The sequence below is a fragment of the Exophiala mesophila genome (assembly GCF_000836275.1).
Source record: "Exophiala mesophila strain CBS 40295 unplaced genomic scaffold supercont1.5, whole genome shotgun sequence".
NCBI classification, from domain to species: domain Eukaryota; kingdom Fungi; phylum Ascomycota; class Eurotiomycetes; order Chaetothyriales; family Herpotrichiellaceae; genus Exophiala; species Exophiala mesophila.
The window spans coordinates 298,028-312,362 of record NW_015622508.1 but is presented as its reverse complement, the minus strand read 5'-3'; the positions used below and the strand labels follow the sequence as shown (position 1 = coordinate 312,362).

Genomic DNA, 14,335 nt, shown 5'->3' with positions numbered 1-14,335 from the left:
TTGATATTCCTACAACGGTGGGTAGTGGGAAGCTGGTCGCCAGTGCCACGACTCCACCGTCATGGAGAGACTCCTGGGTCAAGTACATACCCTTGATCGGAAGAACCTTGGTGGCAGTCATGAATGGGATGCGGTACCAGACCACGCTTGAGCAGAATGCAGACTTCATCGCAAGTGACCTTGAAACCTACGAAAGCCCCTGGAGTGGAGCAACAGTAGGAGTCGTTGATCCATCGAGATGAGTTGGAATTGGTTAGGAACTTATGACTGTATAATACAACTTGGGTAACTGTTATTAACGCGCCGGCTTCTTTGATCAACGAGATTTGTTCCAGTAATATTTTCTCTCTTCGGGCTTACGCGTGAATATCTACTGCCGAGTCGAGTTTCCCCGCACGGTGCCTGCCACGCCAACTCCGAACTCGGTCCTGCTTTCCCCGCATATTGATTCCTCGATTCATTGATTGTTGCTGAGATCTCGTCAAATGATACCGATGAACTATTCACTTCACGCGTTTAAAAGGACTATATGTGGTGCATTCCATGTCATATCCTACAGTCTCTATGTTGACCTAGTCTGATCGACCTCGGTCTCAAGCATACGAGCTGGATTCCTGTCGCCCTATACGCATAACTTGTCCACCGCTGATTCAGTGACAGCGCACAGCGCAGTACTTATCCAAGACATTGCAGAGATGGCGGCGAAGAATGTAATCAGAAGAGCCATGCTCTACGGTGAGTTTATAAATCCCTAAAACGTTCACCACCCTTTCGATTGAGCACAACCCTAAGATTTCTTCTCTTCGCAGTGCCTGGCTCCTCACAACGATTTCTCGACAAGTCCCGGAGTCTGAATGTCGACTGCGTTGCCTACGACCTCGAAGATAGCGTCACTCCTGGTCGAAAAGCCGAAGCCCGAACACTTGTGCGCAAAGCCTTGGACCAGGAAATCCCTAACGGTATTAAAGAGCGCGCCGTGCGCATCAACAGCGTGGGTTCAGGGCTGGCTCTTGCAGACTTGGAAGAGGTGGTTAAATCCAAGAACTTGACCACCCTGGTCGTGCCCAAGGTCGAGTCCGCCAGTGACATGACCTTTATCAGCGATGTTCTAGCCCATGCACGGCCAAAGGAACTTGCGGATCAAAATGGACAGATAAATGTCATTGCATTGATCGAAAGTGCCAAAGCTCTGATCAATCTAAATGAGATTTGTCGTGCTGCTCCCCATCTGCTGCAGGGGCTGACTTTCGCCGCCGAAGACTTCGCTCTAGACATGAGTATCACGCGCACACCATCTCTGACCGAGTTCCTCTACGCCCGACAGATGATCGCCACAGCTGCGAGGGCATACAACCTTCCCAGTACCATTGACTTGGTTGCCACGGCTTTCCGGTCCGAGGCTGACCAAGAAAGCCTAGTCAGAGAGTGCGAGGAAGGCAAGGGCATGGGCTATAATGGGAAACAATGTATTCATCCCAGCCAGGTCGCCACAGCGCAGTCCATCTTTAGCCCAAGCCAGAAGGAGGTGGAGTGGGCGGTGAGGATCACCATTGCACAAAAGAGGGCCGAAGAGCAAGGGAAAGGCGCGTGGGCTATGGATGGAAAAATGATTGACGCCCCAGTCGAGGGCAAGGCGCGGGCCATTGTCCTCAGAGCAGAAGCATGCGGCTTTGACGTCCAAACTCTAAAAGACAAGTTCAAAGATCAACAGCCGGAATGATGAACTTCAGCTGTTGACTCGTCCCCATTGTGAACATGTTTGTATATAGGCTGCCATTGCTGTTGAAAGCGAGGCGTCGTGATAAGGCTCCTTTTGAGCAAAAAAGATAAACTCCATCGTCGCTTTTTGTCTATCCAAGACCAATGCTCATAACACCGCTACGTCGAGCAGCCGTCATCAATGTAATGTTGACCAGGCTCTCTTTTCTGCATCCGGTCGCTGTGCAATTCCTCCCAAGCTCGCCTAGTGTGTTTCATAGCTTCTTCTTTGTCTCTCTAATGTGACCGTTGGCCGAAGCGCTCTTTTCTCCAGGCCAGGTCGACGCTTCTGTCGCATCGCTCTTCTTTTGTTTGATGGTGAGGCAGTTGATGTCCAGAACATCGCAGATTCGATTGATCACCCTAATTGCCCAAGTGAAGTATTGCCCACACGCAAACAGGAGGTACGCATAGATATACGCTCTTTCGAATGCCGGCGACATGGGTTGCAACCCAAAAAGGGGCAGCCAAGCCAGGATAGCCCCACCCACCAACGGAAGCATTGAGATTGTCCAGTACGGGAATGGCTGCTTGGTCAAATGATGCAGAATGATCTTGGTGGTGAGACGCCCAAAGACAAATGATGTGGTGATGCAAAAGATGAGGAGGTGATTCTCAGGGAGGATGGAGGAATAGGGTGAGCCAATCCACGCCACGCACGACCCTGTGAAGATGATCATGGGAATCCATTCGAGGAACACGGGCGCTAGAGGGAGGTTGTTTTGTCGTCGGACCTTGGCCACGTGGTACACACATGCCGGGAGATGGGCAGTGAAGAAGGCGATCAAAATGATAGGCACCCAGAGATCTCGAAACCTGATGTCGTCGAGCCACTCCTCATAGCCTACCACCTTGGCCACTTTGTACTCCCAGACTTGAGGCCCATAGTAACCAGAGATTATCATGGCGGTACAGGCGAGCATAAGGCCTTCGGTTGGTCCGTTGAATGCCCCCAGATACAGAGTGTGCGTGTGATAGGTCTCCCAGGTGGAGAAGAACATAGGTAGGGTTGGGATGATGGCGGTGAAAGCTCCCGTCTTGCTAGGACCAAGTCCCATAGCAGCAGTCTCGCACATGCTCGCTAGTGTACAATTCAAAGAATCGATGCCATGGTCGAAAAGCTCGCCTAGTCCGCTTGAGGTGCCAGTCCTGCGGGCTTGCTTGCCATCAATATTGTCCATGGTGGAATACCTGAGGAGTGAGTCAAGAGCCAGCATTCATAAGACAAAAGTCAACTTACAGCCATAGACCCAAGGCGAAACTGTAGTACAACCATGACGGGCCAGGCCCTACGAGATCAGGCATATATATCTGGAGCAACAGGAGGTTGACCAAGATGCAGAAAAAGCCGAGTAAGGTGACCATGTTGGGAGCAAGCCACATCGGCAACAGCTTGACAGCTCCATTCCACTGTATCTTGTCAGTGAAAGCATCCATGACGGTGTTGCCAAGCCAAATGCATACATAGTGTCGTAGGATGTAGTTCGAAACGTATGATTTATCTACGCTCTGATACTTGTACTGCTTCAAATTGGCCATGGCCGCGTCGGAGAGAGGATCGGCTGTTTATCCATGCATATGAGTATCCCGATATAGGCCATTTGTGATTGTTGAGGCTTCACTTCTTACCTGGCATTTTGACCGCTTCTCCCGGGGGTTGAGGGGAAACCCTGGATGTTGATTGGACGACGATGGAGAAGCCTCGAGGGGCAGTCCTGATGTCCTTACGTACAGATGAGTCTAAGAAGTGTCGGAAGGCGTGACATGGCAATAATGTCGACAAGATTTCCTTCAAGAGAACTCGGTATGAGAGGGGGTTAGAAATGAGGAGCTTGAGGAGTTCGAAGTGGAGAGTGGCCTCTAGGGAAGACGTTCAAATTGTTGAAAGCGAAAGCGCTTCTCGTTAGTCCTGCATTCGTCGTTGCCAAGACATTGTCCACTTTCCCGTGACAATCTGAGTGAGTCGCCGAGTGGGTTTGGTCGACGGAGCATTGATGCAGCATGCGCAAAAGATGGCAAAAGTCACGTGCAGTACAGAGCAGGCAGGCAGGCAGGCAAGCACGACCAGCGACCAGCGTGACTTCTTCCTCAAAGTTACACCTGGGAAACCACTTCGATGTCGACAACATAACATCACTTCTTTTCATCCAGATCACATCTTGCGCCTTTGTTCTAACATTGCCATTGGGCGGAATTAGCATATGCGAGAATACTTACATCCAGATCAATCTTTAGCGCGTCACGTTGGACTCATTCCCTTTTGGAAGCGATATGTCCTGCATGCACCTGCGCCTAAGAAGACTTGCGCGATGAGAGCCCCATCCTGAGTCTTGATACCCATCCTCCAGAAAAGCTCACATGATGAACAGCGCCGAATCTGGAAAGCCGGCTGCTGAGCCTATTGTGCCAAAGTTCACAGTTGCGCATCAAAAGATCGACCTCGACTTCAATTTTGATCAACAAATCAGCGGAACTACCGAAATCACCATCTATCCAGACACACAAGATTTACGAGAGATTCAATTACATGGTCGACAATGCAACATCAAGAAAGTCTTGGTAAACAACACGCCCCCTTCCTCCGTGCGACACCAGGATCCATGTGATCAGCTTGCCCTCCATTGCAATGGTAGCGTCAATCAGCACCACCTTCTCACCGAGAAGATTGCTGGCTCAATCGCCAACCCACCTGATCCCGACATCATCATCACTCTTCCAAAGAAAATTCGTATCGTACCTGTCAACATTGCAGAGATCCATACTCAATCAGCCAATCTCATCAAGATCCAGGATAGCCAAAGCGCAAACGCCACCGTACCTGAAGCTACCCAAGCTTTGTCCGATACCACCGTCGCAAGATTCACGCCGTTGACCATTTTCATCGAGTTTGAATCATCCCATGTCCGTGAGTCGGTCCAGTTTGTGGTAGGCAAGCGAGGCACCGGTCGATGGCCTCATGCTTATACCAGGAAGAGGCTGTCATCAGGTGGAGCTTCGTCGTTGTTTCCATGTGTGGACTTGCTCAACAGTCGATGCACCTGGGACATCTCAATCAGATCCCCTCGCACCGTCGGTGATGCGATCGACCAAATATCACCAGCCAACAATCGCAGGAACAATGTCGATGGCTCCGACAAGAGTGGCCCTCGCCAGGGCTACGAAGCCACTGAGATGGTCGTCATTTGTTCGGGAGAGCTGACTGATGACATTGTCGACAAAACTGACACCTCCAAGAAGACTGTGTCGTTTTCCTGTCTTCAACAGCTTGCTCCGGAGCAACTGGGCTTTGCCATCGGTCCTTTTGAGAAGATCAACCTAGGCGACCTTCGCGATGCTCAAGAGATAGAAGAATTGGGAAGAAATGCAGTGGAAATGCTCGCATACTGCCTGCCAGGCCGGGCCGAAGAAGCCAAGAACACATGTCTCCCAACGCCCAAAGCCATGGATTTCGTCGTCAACAAATACATTTCCTGTCCCGTCAGATCTTACGCCATGGTTTTTGTGGAGGATCTCCACACCGACACCTCAATTTTTGCCGGCGTCACCATGTGCAGTACAAGGATTCTGTACCCAGAAGAGGTTGTAGATCCTGCGCAGCAAGTAATGAGACAACTAGCATTTGCCATCGTTTCGCAGTGGATCGGGATCAATATTGTTGCAGAAACACCTCCCGATACGTGGGTCATCCTGGGAGCAGCCTACTATATTGCCAATCTGTTCATGAGGGACCTTTGCGGCAACAATGAATATCGGTATTACATGAAGCAACAGGCAGATCGCGTCTACGAACTTGATATTGAACGCCCTTCCATCTACGATATGGGTGCACTACTGCACGTTGACCCCAGCGAGTACGACTTTTTGATCTTAAAATCACCAGTCGTGCTCTTCATCCTGGACCGTCGCATTGCGAAGACTCACGGTGCTTCGAAGATGCCAGGCATCCTGGCAAAGATTATGACACGGGCACGAACCGGAGATCTTCCTCACAACGCCTTATCTACAGAACTTTTCCAAAGAACCTGCGAACGGTTCCATCATTCTTCAGTCGAGGACTTCATCACGCAGTGGGTCAAAGGCGCCGGCTGTCCAAGGTTCGGAGCCTTTCAAAGATTCAACAAGAAAAAACTTGTAGTGGAAATGCTTATTAAGCAGACGCAAGGAGTCAGTATTGATAGGGAGCTTGATATCGAGACTTTCATGCGCGATGCTCGAGAAGACTACCAGACGGTTTACGCTGCTCAACCACAGCCTGTTTTCACTGGCCCCATGACCATAAGGATCCACGAAGCGGATGGCACGCCCTACGAACACATTGTGGAAATCAAGGAAGCCTCAACTCAGTTTGACATCCCTTATAACACAAAGTACAAGCGCCTGAAGCGGAGCAAGAAACAGCGAGCTCGTGCCAGCACAAAGGCGGCAGCAGAAGGGGCTGATGAAGAAGGTGACTCGTTGGTTTACTGCCTTGGTGACGTCTTGCAGAGCGAGGAAGATGTCCAGAATTGGAGAATGACTGACTGGAGTGTTGATGACGAAGAGAGGATGAACTCGGAATCATATGAATGGATTCGCCTCGACGCAGATTTTGAATGGATCTGTCGTATCAATCTCCAAATGCCCGGCTATATGTTCGCCTCTCAACTGCAACAAGACCGAGACGTCGTTGCCCAACTCGAGGCAGTGCGCCACCTTTCTCTCTATCCGCCCACCTCTCTCATATCATCAATATTCATCCGCACGCTGATGGATCGTCGATACTTTCATGGAGTTCGCTCGCTTGCTGCCCACGGTTTAGTCAAGCATGCAAAGAACGAAGGCGACGCCAAAAACGTGGGCCTTTTCCACTTGCGAAAGGCCTTTGAGGAGCTTTACTGCATCAAAGATCAAGGGATTGCAATGACACGTCCCAACGATTTTTCAGACCAGCAAGGCTATCGAATACAATGTGACATCGTCGAAGCCATCGCTAACGTGCGTGACTCCAAGGGACACACGGCAAAGGATGTCAAAGATTTCTTGCTGGACAAGCTGAAGTTCAACGATAATTCGGCGAATGAATTTTCAGATGCTTACTATATTTCAAGGCTGATGAAGGCTCTCACAGCCGCCGTCATCGCCCGACCAGTCATTAACATTGAGACAGATGACGATGCCGATATGGATTACGAAATGGAAGACAAAATGCATGAGCTTCGCGCCTTTGAACGTCAGTTTCTGGAAGAAATCGACCGCTACCGCCGAATGGATGAGTGGACTAGTTCATACCAGAACCTCTATTCTCGAACCGCTCTCGAATGTCAAGCCATGCTCGCGGCAGCTGGAATTGGGCTGCATTCGCCACTTCATTTCCTCCAGTATACCCGACCTGGTAATTATGAAATGCTGCGCCAGACAGCATACACTGTCCTCTTGACACCCAGCGTGCTCGATGAACCCTCAGTTCTGCGATATCTGCTATACTGTATGGTCGCCGACCCTTCGCCTTGGATCCGTCAGAGCCTGCACCACGGCTTTGGCAAAGTGCTTGCCAAACGGGCCATTGGCATCAAAGTCGACACGGGGAAGCCTGTGGGCGAGGGCCTTGTGATTGAGGATGCCTCGGAATCGAATGCTGCGGATCATCAATTGGAGATTGCACGTCGTTCGACCATCGAAGGAGCGGTTGCTGCATTGAAGAAAGAACTCGGCGACTTTCAGCCATTGAAAGCAGCCCTGTGGAATGCCATCTGCTACGATCAAATTATCCTAGAAGATCTGCAAACCTTGCTAGACTTCTGTCGATTGCTCTATGAGCCCGTGGATGAGATGAAGGTAGTGCTACGGCTGCCACGGTACTGGGAGGTACAGAATCTAGGAAAGGTAAGTTTTCATATCATCACAACGGAGATTCGAAGCCATGTCAGGCGCGCAAATGCTAATTCTGGTTTTCTATCGCAGGGCAAACTTAAGTTCAAGCAGAGCAACAAAGTGAGACAGAAGATTGTGCCAAAATGGCAGTCTACCGCCTCGAACTTTCCTAAACAGTACCAAACTCTGCCTCCGCCACTGGAAAAGTCGCAGTACAATGTTCTTCCGCCGCCCTTGCAACGAACACCAAGCATACCAGGGCCATCGCCGACGTCAGCAGGACCGAATGGAAGCGGCGGCTTGAAGCTCAAGCTGAAATTTGGTACATCGGGTCAATCTTCAGGTGCAGGCACCAAAGCGACCCCAACCCCGCCACCGCCTCCAAGATTGATACCTCCTGCTGTTGTCCCACAGTCTGCGGCGAGGACGCCAACGCCCACGACTGCCACACCCGGTCGAGTCGTGCTGAAATTCAAGCCGAGCTCAAGTTCAAACTCGAGCTCCCAGAATAAATAGAGCAAGTCATGGGATTGAAGGCTCTAGTGTCCCTGTTGACAGCGGTCCTTGTGTAGCGCTTTTGATCGAGTTGTTGCCATTCAAAGACAGCGCCCGTTGTCGGCCGCGTATTCGGCCTTCGAACGCCATAGATAGCCTTTTCAATCGTGTACAACAGTCCGTTATCCTGTACTCGTGCGCAGGTACCATCGAAATCTTCCCCATGTCCCGCGCTGAGCAGGATACGTCGACCACATGTGTAGCATGAGATCCCAACTCAGGACGTTGGAGCTCTTTAAAAATGAGGAGCCCAGTAGCTGGTGTTTGAGCACACGACCGTCAAACCTCCTCATTTAATCCCCGCGCAAGATTAGGCTTCGTCAATCGTGTATCTGAAGGGATCTATCCCCTTCTGTCGTCTCCCATACGTTCCAAGGCTTCCAGCATGACAACGGAATTGCCTCTAATGACAACCATGCCTAACCGCTCGCGTTCACCGCCGGGTTTCTCTTCGAGGGCATCATCGAGGACAATATTGAGGAAAACCTAAGAGATTAAAAATTTGGCACCTGGTCAGCCTACAGTCACATGAAGAACAAGACAGACCATTCCGATTAAATAGGTGTGGGCTTTCGAGACGCGTGAGAGGGGAGCAAAAGACTCACATCGTAACCTCGCAAGACTCCGTGAACCTTTCGATTGCCGTTGAGCTGCACAAACAGGCGCTTTTCCATATACTATATTCCACAAAGGTGTTAGCAAGTTTAAAGCAGGACTATAAGGAGGCTAGAAGAGGTGAAATCCAAAGGAGAGACGGAGTCGTATGGGTTGTGGCTCACCTTCTTGAGCTCGGGTTGTGCTTGAGGCATCTTTGCGCGTTAGATGAGAAGGCTGCGGCGGGGTGTAGGACGGGCGAATCGGGGCTGGACTAAGGTGAACTCGGCGAGAGATCTTTGAATCCGGTAGGATATTGGTGAGAACGGCTTGCGCAGTGTCAAAGGTCACAATTAGAGCGTATTCAGGTGAGAGACTGTCGTTATTATATTGTTCACTGCGGTTCTGGCAACACAGTTGAGTGTGGAGTAGGAGATATTTTGACAGAAGCTAGTCCACTTTGGGGGTTTCAGTTTCACGTGATATGACAGTCTGCCTGATGCCCAAGATTGCGAGGGTGGTGCAAGGGGAGCAAGAGAATCAATCAAGGTCATCGAAATGCCTAACGCAGACTAACCCAGGTTCACGACCTCGCGTCATGCCTGCCCTACCAATCCTCTGTCTGATTTCGTTTTCTTATGATGTGTTTAAATCAGGCGAGGTGGTGATGTATCACACGCTCCGCCGTACCAGATCTCGGAAAAACTTCGGATCAAATTATGCGAGGCAGGGTGCGACAGATTGAATGCGGGACAACAAACCAACAAGTCCTACGACTCAAGAACCTGTTCTCTACATCAGCAAATCACCCATATAGGTTATGGCCACGCTCTTCGGTGGGCGGCGGAAGCCCAAAGTCATCTCACGGCGCGAAAGAGAAGACGATGGAGACGAAGACGGCGATCAAGGTATGTTGAAAACTCGTGCTTCCATTCCCTTGAACCCTCGCAATTCTGCCACTTTTCGCAATACCCATTTGTTGTTTTTCCATGGTTGCTTTGGTTGTGCTCTGACGGTTTCGTCCTTTTCCCATCTAGGATGCGCACAGATTGGCTGAGCTGACCAAAGCCCTCACTTACAGATACTGGCCCCGTAGTACGGCGTCCTGCCAGCAATTTGCCCAAGAACAAGTCGAAGCTACGAGTTTCTTTCAACCCTGGTGGAGATGGGGATGATCAAGAATCCAATCGCGATACGGGCAGATCAACGGTACAGCAGTCTGGGAGCACTCCATCAAGTACAACAACGCCTCACAAACCGCCACGACTGGGTCTGTCCAACGCTGCGACACAGGCGCTCCAAAATCGCTCGATAGACCGGGATCTTGAAGACGACGGCAATGAGGGAGGCCGGTCCTCTAGCATCGGTCGCCCGACCTATAACAAGGCGTATCTAGACGAACTCCGAAATTCCACGCCATCCACGCCGCGTGACCTCTCATTGAGCCGCGACGACAGTCCATCTCTCGACCTAGTTGACCCGGCTCGTGAAACATCGTCCACGGCTCTATCACTTGATCTCGAATCGAAATTCGGCAAATCCGCATCCAGCTCTCGAATCCCCAGTCTTGCCGAGATCCGCGAGAAGAAGGAGCGACGTGCACGTCTGGCCAAGGAACATGCCGCCCTTGCTAGTACGGGAGGCGGGCAATCTTCGACCGACTTTGTCTCACTCGAGGATTATGATTCAGACGGCGAATTCAAGCCACGACGTATGCAGGTGGGCTCATACCACCCCGCCAGCGACAATATCTACCGCGAGAAAAACACACGACTGGTGCACGAAGATGAAGATATCGCGGAAGGGTTTGACTCGTTTGTCGAGGACGCTGGGAGGGTAACATTATCGCGGAAGGGTCTGAAGGAGCAATCACGACGGGATCGAGACGCAATACGGACCATGATCGAAGAAGCCGAAGGATCAGGTGGTCGGCAGCACAAGCACGACGACGGCAATTATGAGATGGACTCCAACAACTCAAATTCAGACGACGCTGGATCCGACTCGGACTATGAACTGCACCAGGCCTACGAGCTTAGCCAGACACACCATGGTATGGACGGCCTTAAATCGCACCGATCACATACTCGACAAGCCAACCGACCGCGTCAGCCGCGTGAGACGGTGACGATTCCGAAATTGAGCGTGGGACTGTCGCGCCTCAGGGAAATGGTGTCGAGTTTAGAGATGGAGAGAGCGAGGATCCTCAAGCGGAGAGCCGACATCAGGGCTGAACAGGTCGATGTCGTGGCCAGTCAGAAGCATATTCAGTCGAGTCTGGAGGAGGCTGGGCAGGAGCTCGAGGCTGTCACAGCGAAAGCACGTGGGGTGGAGCAAACTGGCACCGGTGATCCTCGCACCACCGTGGTTGGTGATGGCGTCCCTACTGCTGTACCTAATGCAAATGGGACAAGTCGATACCAGAATCCTCTCCCGGAGCGCGGCCTAGAGTCTTTTGGTAGCACTCCTGAACACGTGTCATGAGCGATATGGATATGGACACAATCAAGTTTAGACGATACCCTTTTGCTTAATTACGAAGACCTTATACATGCTAGTCACGATGATCTTGGTCTCTTATTTTGATTAATCTCAACGTGCTTTTTGGTCTCGCTGGGGTTATGAAGCTGCATTGCTGCCCTGCGCCGTGCGCGGCTCCCAATACCGTCACTGCACCATGCACAGCCGCCAATGCATCCTACCCGTCGGCCCTCATCTACATGCTGGCGATGCAGTCATGTGGCCCGCATCGGTGGTTCTTCAGTCTCGTCCCTTGGTGGGCATGTCTTTGTTGACCATCTAATCTTGTTGCTCCAAGCTCCGTCTAAGTCTCATGCGTCATCCATTGCAAATCCAACCATGTCAAAGCCATAAGACAATGTTTCCATTCGTGCAAAAAACCAACACCGTGAGACGTTCAATCTTGTAATCATCTGGCATCGTTGCATACGGCAGCCTGGTCTGTAGCAGGGCCTGAAATCCCCGGCGCAACAACGACTCCGAGGGCCCTGTGTGGTACCGAGTGCTGCTGGCGACGTCGACATCGGGTGGAGGGGATCGAGATCGCCATGTGCGTGGAAATGGTGAGGAACGCAATAAGAGAGGGCACGCACCGGATCATTGCAAGGGGAGAAATGCAATGGATGGAGCGGAGTGCCGTGCAGGTACCTAAAGAGCCGAGAAGACAAAGAGCTAGAAGAAAGTCAGAATTTCAGGCCTGTCGTGGATTTAGGAGAGGGACTTACGTTGTTGGTGGCGGCAATGGCGATACTGTCTTCGAATGGATGCCAGCTCATGTGAAGAATCTTCTTGTTAAAATCGATCTGATCAGCATCAGTCTCTTTCCTCATCCTACTACCTTGACCAGTGCTTCCTCCAGCTGGGCTGCCAGCTCTCGATCCACCCTTCTTGGTCCCGTTAGGACTCGTTGCGTTAATGGGAGTGGGCACTCCCACTTTCTTAGCCTTGAAGGCTGATTTGTCGGCTTGAAGAACGACTTCGGTCTCTTGCTCAGGGTCGGAGGGATAAATCATGAAGTTGTTGTTGTAGCTTCCAGTCATGACGTTGCTCCCATCCCCACTGAAGACGACTTCAAACTTATCAAAGATGCTGTCGTTCTCGTACGTATCGCACAAACGAGGACGTAGATGTTCATGAATGGGGATGGTCTTGACGGGCTGCCTCTCCATGTTTACATCCCATATCTTGACCGTCAGGTAGTCTCGTGATAGGATATACCTGCCGTCGTGAGAAAAGCGAACGTCGGAGATGGAGGAAATGATTTCGGAGAAGAAAGAACGAGACGCAGGGTCTTCCTCTTGTTCAAATTCTAGACAGGAGTCAGTTTTGGAGTGTCAGATGAGAAGAGGTGCGGAACTCACGCTTCGCATGTTGGTCGCAGAGAGCACTCTCTCGCATGTCTGCCAGCTTGATGGTGCCTTTTGAGCTGGCATACATGAACCAGTTGCAACTCTGGGGGTGAAATTCGGCGGCAGTGATGACTTCGGTGAGTTCCTCCATGTTGGCGGGTTTGATGTCGACAATGTTGAAACTCTGGTCTTGGATGTTGAGATTCCAAAGGTTGATGCGAAGATCATCGCTGCTGATGAAGGTCTCGCCGTCACTGTTGACGGAGATGCTGTTGATATGATAAGCGTGTGCGTTTGCATATGTTCTCCTCGGCACGGCAGCTACGACAGTATCATGATGGGTCATTCGGGGGAGTTTGAGTTCAGAAGCATTCTTGAAACGGTTTGCTGGTCGTGGAGCACCACCTCCCCCGGCTGAGTTAGCAGGGGTCAGTTCATGAGAAAGATTGTTCTCGGCCACGACTTTAAGGGACTTTTCGAAGACCTTCCAAAGTTTGATGGTTTTGTCGTTTGTAGAAAGGAGATAATGGGAGGCATTCTGTCGCTTGCACCACTTAATCTTGTTAATCTTTTCTTCGATTTCGAGGGATTTGAGGTAGTCGAATTCGGGTTCGTGGGACTGGAACTCGGTATGGAATTTATATTCACAGGTCTTCTTCTATGAGAGGGGTTAGCGACCAGCGAGATTTAGCAAGACCTGAAGGAGAGTACTCACAGTTTCATTACGTTCAAAGAGGACCACACGTCCACCCTTGTCACCAGTGGCCAAGTAGTTTCCAGTGTGATCGAACTCGACGGTAGAGATGATGTCGGCCTCGGTGATATCCTCGACGTCGCCCTTGTCGCCAAAACACTGGGTGAACTTCCAAGTGGGAGTTCCGGTTTCTGATTCAACCATTTTTCATGACACTGTGTTTGTGGGAGGAAAGGGGGCGAGAGGAGTTGCAAGAGCAAGATTCGGTTAGGATTCAGGCGAGATGTTGAAGGACGGATTCGAGATGGCAGTGGGCATGCAGCAATCGGTGGGGGGCAGGCTGTGGATGGTGATGATGAACCGTGGCGATGGCGACCCAACGGCTTTGTCAGCGGTGAAAAGGTGATGCGACAAAGGCAGATACGGGAATGCGGGAGTGGAGGGAGTGAGGAAGCCCAACAGGAGATGTTATGGTGGGCAGCAGACAGAGGAACGTGAAAATGGAGGATGGAAGGATATGAACCTCAGCAGGGATGATGGGTTGTGTCGTGCCAGAGACCCAGAAGTAGAGGTGGAGTGGAATAAGGACCAGGTCACTAGGTAAATACGTATGCAGTGGCTGTGACTGGCCGGAGACTGGGTCGTGACTCTCAAGGCGTGAAAGACCGGAGGTGACTTAGTCATAGGGGTGATGATTGACCAGAGAGGGGAGGACGATGCCCCGTGGGAGCCCGAAGGCCTAAAACGGGGGTGGGAGAAAGGCCAGAATTCTAGGGCGGACCACAAGGCCACAAAAGAGCTTGAATGCGAACAAGCAGCACTTGAGGCGGGCAGGTGCGCAGGTGAGGTACGTGCACCTGCAGAGTCACAGAGCGAAGAGTGCGCCTGTAGCAGGTGTAACCTTGTTTTGCACCTGCCTTCCATGACATCCGCCAAGAGATCGCCTGTGCGTACTGAGTATACGATTGCGGTGCATGTGCCTCTCTGGATCGCAGAAGAGACCCGGTGCGGTGTA

General features: G+C 51.2%; 6 protein-coding genes across 6 annotated transcripts; 3 read left to right on the top strand and 3 right to left on the bottom strand.

Annotated features, from left to right (window-relative positions):
* The first annotated feature begins 511 nt into the window (after positions 1–511).
* PV10_06922 (uncharacterized protein) lies at positions 512–1,836 on the top strand. The gene is made up of 2 exons (XM_016371771.1): positions 512–735; positions 810–1,836. Exons 1-2 carry the CDS (start codon positions 696–698, stop codon positions 1,718–1,720), a joined length of 951 nt encoding a protein of 316 aa, XP_016221103.1. The 5' UTR covers positions 512–695; the 3' UTR covers positions 1,721–1,836.
* On the bottom strand, positions 1,622–3,617 carry PV10_06921 (uncharacterized protein). Its single transcript, XM_016371770.1, has 4 exons — positions 3,388–3,617; positions 3,223–3,320; positions 2,999–3,168; positions 1,622–2,949 (listed from the first exon to the last, which is right to left on the bottom strand). The coding sequence occupies exons 1-4, from the start codon at positions 3,392–3,394 to the stop codon at positions 1,974–1,976; spliced, it is 1,251 nt and encodes a 416-aa protein (XP_016221102.1). The 5' UTR covers positions 3,395–3,617; the 3' UTR covers positions 1,622–1,973.
* A 244-nt stretch (positions 3,618–3,861) lies between these two features.
* Positions 3,862–8,314, top strand: PV10_06920 (uncharacterized protein). The gene is made up of 2 exons (XM_016371769.1): positions 3,862–7,620; positions 7,699–8,314. Exons 1-2 carry the CDS (start codon positions 4,117–4,119, stop codon positions 8,122–8,124), a joined length of 3,930 nt encoding a protein of 1,309 aa, XP_016221101.1. The 5' UTR covers positions 3,862–4,116; the 3' UTR covers positions 8,125–8,314.
* On the bottom strand, positions 7,566–9,160 carry PV10_06919 (uncharacterized protein). The gene is made up of 3 exons (XM_016371768.1): positions 8,943–9,160; positions 8,769–8,840; positions 7,566–8,649 (listed from the first exon to the last, which is right to left on the bottom strand). Exons 1-3 carry the CDS (start codon positions 8,970–8,972, stop codon positions 8,506–8,508), a joined length of 246 nt encoding a protein of 81 aa, XP_016221100.1. The 5' UTR covers positions 8,973–9,160; the 3' UTR covers positions 7,566–8,505.
* A 350-nt stretch (positions 9,161–9,510) lies between these two features.
* PV10_06918 (uncharacterized protein) lies at positions 9,511–11,320 on the top strand. Its single transcript, XM_016371767.1, has 2 exons — positions 9,511–9,665; positions 9,839–11,320. Exons 1-2 carry the CDS (start codon positions 9,578–9,580, stop codon positions 11,239–11,241), a joined length of 1,491 nt encoding a protein of 496 aa, XP_016221099.1. The 5' UTR covers positions 9,511–9,577; the 3' UTR covers positions 11,242–11,320.
* On the bottom strand, positions 11,255–13,898 carry PV10_06917 (uncharacterized protein). Its single transcript, XM_016371766.1, has 4 exons — positions 13,342–13,898; positions 12,639–13,284; positions 12,003–12,586; positions 11,255–11,949 (listed from the first exon to the last, which is right to left on the bottom strand). Exons 1-4 carry the CDS (start codon positions 13,522–13,524, stop codon positions 11,926–11,928), a joined length of 1,437 nt encoding a protein of 478 aa, XP_016221098.1. The 5' UTR covers positions 13,525–13,898; the 3' UTR covers positions 11,255–11,925.
* Between the last annotated feature and the right edge of the window lie 437 nt (positions 13,899–14,335).